An 8,467-nucleotide genomic window follows, 5' to 3' on the forward strand; every position below is an offset into this window, starting at 1 on the left:
GTTTGTGCAGAATAAGCCTCTTACACAGGGGTCCCCAACCCCAGGGCTGTGGCCCACTCCCGGGCTGTGGCCTCTTCAGCTGCAGGAGTGGCTGGCTTGGAGTGCACACGCAGCTCAACTTCTATGAGCAGCAGGCCCAGCGGGCACTAGTGCGCATGCTCGCCATCCAGCTGCTTGCACAAGGGGTACGTGCGCACGTGCGCACCAGCCAATCACTCTTGCGGCCTGCTTACCCTCTCCCTCCCCCCCCCAGCTGGGCTGCCAAGGTTGGGGACTGCTGCCCTTGCAGACTCAGACTGAGTTTCCATTCTGCCGTCCCTTGTTTATTTTTCATTTATTTATTCATGAGGTTTTTATCCCGCCTCTCTTATTTTTTTTAATAAACAACTCAAGGGGGTGAATAATGCTCCTCCTTCACCTATTTTTCCCACCACAACAGCCCTGTGAGGTAGGTTGGGCTGAGAAAGAATCTCCCCAGCTGGCTTTCGTGCCTAAGGCGGAACTAGAACTCCCAGTCACCTGGTGCTCAGCCCAAATTCTCCCAGCTGGCTTTCGTGCCTAAGGCGGGACTAGAACTCCCAGTCGCCTGGTGCTCGGCCCAAATCCCCCCAGCTGGCTTTCGTGCCTAAGGCGGGACTAGAACTCCCAGGCGCCTGGTGCTCAGCCCAAATTCTCCCAGCTGGCTTTCGTGCCTAAGGCGGGACTAGAACTCCCAGTCGCCTGGTGCTCAGCCCAAATTCTCCCAGCTGGCTTTCGTGCCTAAGGCGGGACTAGAACTCCCAGTCACCTGGTGCTCGGCCCAAATCTCCCCAGCTGGCTTTCGTGCCTAAGGCAGGACTAGAACGCCCAGTCACCTTAACCACTACACAAAACTACTAATTTGTTACACCCCAGTTGATGATTGCAATAATGAGAAGGACCCTCTTGGATTGGTTACCTGTCTCCCTACTTCACTGTTGTGCAGATGCATCAGCTTATTGGCTTGTGATCCTGATTTTTTCATCTTCATGGGAGCATCTGAAAATTTGGACCCCATGACAAGACCATAGTTGAGGTTCTCAGCACATCCTCCCCAGCGATACCCAGGTCCAGGTGTCTCACCTGGGATGGGACCACAGGAGCAGCCGGGGAGCTCCCCGGTGGTGCAGGCTCGGGCGATGGTGTGGCTGATGGCTGCAGCGGAGAGAGCATACACAAAAGCTGACTCCCTGGTACCTGGGAAAAAGAGACCGACAACATCACACACCGTTCTGTAGGCCAGGGCTTTTCAACCTTTCCACCCATTGTACCACTTTTAGGATATGGCAACGTCCGAGTACCACCAGTCGCCCAGCAAGGTGTCAAAAAGTTGATGACCCCCCCAAAAAAGGGAAAAAGTGATAAAGTACAGGTAGTCCTCGACTTACAACAGTTCACTTAGTGACTGTTCAAAGTTACAATGGCACTGAATAAAGTGCCCCCCAAGCCACAGCCGAGCAAGACACCTGCCTGCCCGCCCGGCCGCGCTCTTCCTCTGTCCGAGGTTTTCATTGTTGTGAGCATTTCTGTTGAGGATTGGCAGTGGGGGTGGGGTGGGGGGGTGTTTGGTTTTTATTCCCCCCGTCTGCTGGGTGGTTGCAGCAGGTTTTGGTCACTTCACATGACCCTGGGACACTGTGGCCGTCATGAATATGAATCAGTTGCCAAGCATCTGAATGTAAATCACAAGACTCTGGAGATGCTGCAACATTCCAGCTGATCGGTGCTTCTTCTGGGCTCAGCAGAAGGGCCAGGATCAGTGCTGCTTTCCAGCTGATTGGTGCTTCTTCAGGGCTCAGCAGAAGCACCAGGATCAGTGCTGAGCTCCAGATGGATCCTGGCGCTGATCCTGACGCTTCCGCTGAGCCCTGATAGCCCCGAAGCGTCGATCAGCTGGAAAGCAGCACTGATCCTGGCGCTTCCGCTGAGCCCTGACAGCCCTGCAGCTCCAGCCGTCTCTCGCTCAGGCTTGTGGGGTGCTGCCACTGGTTCAGCTCATTCCCTTCCCCCGCTACCACTTTTCTAGGATGGTCGCATATCACCTGCCAGGTGCCAATGTACCACAGGTGGTACCCGTACCACTGGTTGAAAAGCCCTGCTGTAGGCCAGCGGGCCCCGACCCTTCCCACGTGGTGGCCAGGCCTGGCCCACACTGAGCAGAGGAGGGGCAGGCGAGGGGCAGGGGCATGTGTGCGTGCGCGCACGACTCCATTTGTGCGAGCAGCGTGCAAGGGGGCCCTCCACTTGCACGAATGGAGCTTTGCATGCGTGCGTTCTCAATGTCTAGAAAACTCGGGGAAGACATTCGCCCCTTCTTTCCGCTCACCTCTCTCCAAATCCAGGAAGTAATTCGGGGCACGCTCAATGGACGAGCAATTCCACCGCATGTCGGAAAAAGCCTGGCGGCACGTCTTGATGACCTCCCGGGCAGCCTGGATAATCGTCTGCATCAGCTCCAGATTGCTGCGACAGAGCTGCACTTGAGAAACGACCAGCCCTTCCAGCTGCTTGCAGTGCTGGGTCTGGTTCAAGGCCAACGCCGAAGGAGTCTTGAACAAAGCTCTGAAAAGGAAAGGAGACCACCCGGTGAGCCGGCGGCAAGGACAGCCTCGACTGGAAGAAAAAACGCAGCAGGGAGAGAGTAGGAACTGGAGGGAGAAAAACGGCAAGGGAGGAGAGGAACTTGGCCCTTGGAAGAAAGATGCAAGATTCTGTTCGTGTAACCTTATAATCAAGCCAGAGCTAGCAGCACTGAGCGTGCTTCTTTTCCTGGACTACCTTGCAAGGCTGACATCAATCTTGCAAGGGTCAACGTCCATTTCTCCCCATCTCTTTTACAGCCTAAGAAACCAGGAAGGGTCCTTCCTAAGATGTTTGCCACACCCATGAAAGCCAGCTGGGTGACTTTCGGCCAATCGCCAGGAGACGATGAGTTCTAGTCCCGCCTTAGCCATCAAAGCCAACCGGGTGACTTTGGGCCAATCACCAGGAGACAGGGAGTTCTAGTCCCGCCTTAGCCATGAAAGCCAGTTGGGTGCTTGTGAGCCAATCATCAGGAGACAGGGAGTTCTAGTCTTTCCTTAGCCATGAAAGCCAGCTGGGTGCCTGTGAGCCAATCACCAGGAGACGGGGAGTTCTAGTCCCACCTTGGCCATCAAAGCCAGCTGGGTGACTTTCGGCCAATCACCAGGAGACGATGAGTTCTAGTCCCACCTTAGCCATGAAAGCCAGTTGGGTGCCAGGAGACAGGGAGTTCTAGTCTTTCCTTAGCCATGAAAGCCAGCTGGGTGCCTTTGGGCCAATCACCAGGAGATAGGGAGTTCTAGTCCTGCCTTGGTCTTGAAAGCTAACTGGGTGATTTTGGGCCAGTTTTTCTCTCTCAGCTGAGCCTACCTCACAAAGTTGTGGTTGTTGTGGGAAAAATAGGAGGAAGGTGTATTAAGTATATTGACCACTTTGAGTTAGGCAAGATAAAAACCCAATCTAATAATCTAACTTCAGACTAATCAATCTGATCACTGCGATGTAAAAAAGATGCTGAGACTCTAGAAAGGGTGCAGAGAAGAGCAACAAAGATGATCAGTGGACCGGAGGCTAAAACATATGAGGAACGGTTGCTGGAATTGGGTATGTCTAGTTTAACGAAGAGAAGGACGAGGGGGGACATGATAGCAGTCTTCCAGTATCTCAGGGGCTGCCCCAAAGAAGAGGGAGTCAAGCTATTCTCCAAAGCGCCTGAAGGCAGGAGAAGAAGCAACGGATGGAAACTAATCAAGGAGAGAAGCAACCTAGAACTAAGGAGGGATTTCCTGACAGTGAGGACAATTAACCAGTGGAACAACCTGCCTCCAGAAGCGGTGAATGCTCCAACACTGGAAGTTTTTAAGAAGAGACTGGACAGCCATTTGTCCGAAATGATATAGGGTTACCTGCCTAAGCAGGGGGGTGGACTTGATGACCTCCAAGGTCCCTTCCAACTTTATTATTATTATTATTAATCTAATCAACATGTTCTCCTTGTATACGTTCGTCAGTTACTTTGCAAACTTCCGTTCCTTCGTCCAGCTTTTTTATAGGCTTAGAATATAATGCTAGAGATAGATAGATAGATGATAGATAGATGATAGATAGATAGATAGATAGATAGATAGATAGATAGATAGATAGATAGATAGATAGATAGATGATAGATGGATGGATGGATGGATGGATGGATGGATGGATGGATGGATGGATGGATGGATGGACGGATGATAGATGAAAGATGGATGGAAGGATGGACACAGACAGATATAGATATAGATATAGATATAGATAGATATATAGATATATAGATATATAGAGATAGAGCTAGAGATAGAGAGATAGAGATAGAGAGAGATATAAGATATATTAATATATATATTGCGGTTACCGTGGTTTAATAACCTCTGGCAAGTTTAGCCTCCTTTTTTTGCCAAATTTTAAAAATATAATAATAATCAGAAGTTGGAAGGCTTTGAGGAGGCGAGGATGGTGGGTCCTAGCCCGAAGGAAGACTGCTTGGGTTCCGGATTCCAATTCCTCCGAGAAGGAATTGGAAAAGTTTCCTGATTTAATAAAAGCGTCTGATTGAAAGCTTCTCTAATCCAGGGCTTTTAACTGAGGCCATTAAATCCATTTACTTCTGCCATGAGATCCATCCATTAAGGACCACCGTCCACTTGGAGGCCCGCCGGTTGGAATTGAGCCAGTTCCACATGGCCAGATGGAGGCTCTGCAAGCATGATGGGATTGAGGTGAAGGTCCTTTTGCAACTGGGACCCCTAAAGGCACTTCGGATGAGCAAACATTGGAACGGTTGACCTCTCTGTGAAATGAAACCGTAGCCGCTGTCTGTGAGTGGACCAAGAAATGTTAACATTTTCCTAGCACGCTCCCAAATGACCCGAATTGTTGTCAGTTCTTGCCAGAATTTCCATTTTCCATTCCAACTTCATTACAAAGATGACTTCTTTTCTCTAGGGAGAACAAATGGCTGATTGGCAGGCCCTAAAGATGACTCTCCACTGGATAGGAGGAGATTATTTTTCCACCCTGATCTGTTTCTAACAAAATGAAATTCCTATCTATCTATCTATCTATCTATCTATCTATCTATCTATCTATCTATCTATCTATCTATCTATCTATCTATCCATCTCTATCTCTATGTATCTCTCTCTATCTCTATCCATCCATCTCTATATCTGTCTGTCTCTGTCTGTCTGTCTGCCTGTCTATCTATCATTTATCCATCCATCCATCAATCTATATTTGTCTGTCTGTCTGTCTGTCTGTCTGTCTGTCTGTCTGTCTGTCTGTCTGTCTGTCTATCTATCTATCTATCTATCTATCTATCTATCTATCTTTCCATCCATCCATCCACCCACCCACCCACCTATCCATCCATCCATCCATCCATCCATCCATCCATCCATCCATCCATCCATCCATCATCATCATCATCATTATCTATCTATCTATCTATCTATCTATCTATCTATCTATCTATCTATCTATCTATCTATCTATCTATCTNTACAGTATTTGTTTGACATTGCATTCTGTTGCTGGCCCTCACAGCTTTCATTGCCTAGATTTATTTCTGTTGCAAAAACTACCGTGACTGATTTGGAAATCTCAGGCAAAAAAAAAGTTTTAAAAGTACTCTACCCGTTCCATGTTCATAGAATCACGGAATCATAATATTATAGAATCATAGGGACCTTGGAGGTCTTCTAGTCCAACCCCCTTGCCCATGGCAGGTGTCCTTATTCCATCCTGGACAAATGTCCATTCTTTTCTTGAAAACCTCCAGTGATGGAGCACCCACAACTCCAGAAGGCAAGCTACTCCATGGGTTAATTGTTCTTACTGTCAGGAAATTTCTCTTTAGTTCCAAGCTCGATCTTCTCCTCATGAGCTTCCGTCCATTGCTTCTTCCCCTGCCCTCTGGGGCTTTGGAGGATATTGCCTCTCAAGTACTGGAAGACACTTGTTCCTCCTTAATCCTTTGTTGTTGTTGTTAGGCTAGGCACACCTAGTTACTTTTAACTAGTCATCATATGATTTGGCCTCCTAGCAATGATATAATGGAACTCAACCTCTCTCTAGAGAAATGAAAACCATTTGTGTGTGTGTGTCTGTCTCTCTGTGTTTTGTCTCTTTGTGTGTATATTCACAAAGTTTTGGGTCCCATCTTCCTGTCTCTCTCTCTCTCTCTTATCTGTCTGTCTGTCTGTCTGTCTGTCTGTCTGTCTGTCTGTCTGTCTGTCTGTCTGTCTGTCTGTCTGTCTGTCTGTCTATCTATCTATCTATCTATCTGTCTATCTGTCTACCACCTATCTATATCTATCCATCCATCTTCCCTATCTATCTATCTATCTATCTATCTATCTATCTATCTATCTATCTATCTATCTATCTATCTGTCCATCCGTCCATCCGTCCATCCATCTTATCTATGTATCTATGTATATGTATCTGTCTGTCTGTCTGTCTGTCCGTCCGTCCGTCCGTCCATCCATCCGTCCATCCATCTATCTCTATGTATCTATGTATCTATGTATCTATGTATCTATGTATCTATGTATCTATGTATCTATCTATCTATCTATCTATCTATCTATCTATCTATCTATCTATCTATCTATCTATCTATCTATCTATCTATCTATCATCTATTTATATCTATCATCAAATTATCTATCTATATCTATATGTATCTATCCATCCATCTTATCTGTCTTACTCTGTTTGGCTGTCTATCTCTAACATTTCTTTCTATATCTCTGTCTGCCATCTATCTATCTATAGATCTGTCTATCATCTATTTCTCTCTTTCTCTTTATCTATCTATCTATCTATCTATCTATCTATCTATCTATCTATCTATCTATCTATCTATCTATCTATCTATCTATCTATCTATCTATCTATCTATCTATCTATCTATCTATCTATATCTACTATTTAAAGAGGGGATCCAAACCTTTGTAAAAGTTACAAAAAAGATTTGGGATGTTCCAAGCCTTTTATGCAAGACATCCCAATGAGGGAGATTGACTGGTGGTTGGGAAGAGAAACATCGTGCAGTGTGAAAGCAAACCAAGAAATCCAGCTAATTCTTGGGTTTCACTGTTTCTCATCGAATGAGGCGTGCTTAAAAGAGCTGGCCCGCAGTGGATATATTCAGCCTCCGATCGTCTTTCAATGTTGAGCGTTTTTGTTTCTAAACTTTTTAATAAGAAACATCATTTCTATAAACCGGTCTTCTCTGATCTAGAGGCTTGGGACTATGACCCCATCCTTCCCATCATGCTGGTTGGCAGTGATGAGAATTGTAATCCACTGTGTCTCGAGGGCACCAGGAGAAAGAGAGACACGCATTGCGGCTTGATGGGAATTGCCAAAAAATTGCCAAGTAGCCTCAGATGTACCTAAGAATACTTTTGGTCAGACCGTATTTTGGAAAGCAAATGGACTTGTCATCTCTGGATTGAAATGTTCAGGGTTTTTTTGTGCTCCTCTGAGTTTTAAATGTATTTATTCGTCATATTTTTACAACTGCCAGCCTCACCATAAACGTGAGTCTAGGCCAGTGATGGCGAACCTTTTAGAGACCGAGTGCCCAAACTGCAACCCAAACCCCACTTATGTATCGTTGGGTGCTGGGTGGGTGTGGCCCATTGGGTGGGTGTGGTCCATTGGGTGGGCATTGCTTCAGTGGTAACAGCAGACTGGATGGGACTAAAAAGTTCAATCAATCAATTCCAACTTTGCAGATATCTTTTTTTTCCCCGCGAGAATTTGAAATTGATTGATTGATTGAATCTTTTTTTTTTTTTGCACACGGCGGCAGATGCCTAAGACGAAAAGGTTTTATAAAACCCAGCTGAAGGCCTAGGACTGGGGCGACGGTGCGCGTGCCCACAGAGAGGGCTCTGAGTGCCGCCTCTGGCACCCGTGCCATAGGTCCGCCACCACAGGTCTAGGCAAGCCATCTGTCAGGTTAAAGCAGCGGAATCCAACCTGTGAAGTAGGCTGGGCTGAGAGCGAGTGACTGGCCCAGGCCACCTAGCTGGCTTTCAGATCTAAGGTGGGATTAGAACTCAGGGTCTCCCTCTTTCTAGCCAGGGGCCTTAACCAATGGACCTGTTCTGTCCCCGTCCGACCCACACACCCAAACAGCCAGCCGAGGGTTAAAGACTTCTCCAGACACCACTTCATAGATAAGAAACTTGGCAGCAGCTCCGTAGCTGCCTGCCAAGACCTTTTACTCCAAGCACACAGAAACAAAAAACAATACACACAGTTTAAAGCCACAGCAAACTACTTCGCCAGAGATTCAGCTTTTGTCCGTCACAGAGGTCCAAATGGCCACCACCACCCTTTTATAGCCTGTGGGGTGTGGTCCAGTGACTCAGCT

The 8,467-nt window shown here is 47.1% G+C and overlaps 1 protein-coding gene across 1 annotated transcript in view; it reads right to left on the bottom strand.

Moving 5' to 3' along the window:
- The window catches only part of LOC107300607 (protein Wnt-11), a 4,743-nt gene extending 1,906 nt beyond the window's left edge, over nucleotides 1–2,837 (bottom strand). The window contains exons 1-3 of the mRNA XM_015829916.1: nucleotides 2,797–2,837; nucleotides 2,345–2,580; nucleotides 938–1,215 (exon numbers count right to left, since the gene is read on the bottom strand). Of these exons, the coding sequence (XP_015685402.1) occupies nucleotides 938–1,215; nucleotides 2,345–2,580; nucleotides 2,797–2,837 (555 nt within the window). The remainder of the gene's footprint in view (nucleotides 1–937; nucleotides 1,216–2,344; nucleotides 2,581–2,796) is intronic.
- Nucleotides 2,838–8,467: the final 5,630 nt, after the last annotated feature.

Source organism: Protobothrops mucrosquamatus, unplaced genomic scaffold (assembly GCF_001527695.2).
Source record: "Protobothrops mucrosquamatus isolate PMUCROS unplaced genomic scaffold, P.Mucros_1.0 scaffold7624, whole genome shotgun sequence".
In the NCBI taxonomy this organism is placed as follows: Eukaryota; Metazoa; Chordata; class Lepidosauria; order Squamata; family Viperidae; genus Protobothrops; species Protobothrops mucrosquamatus.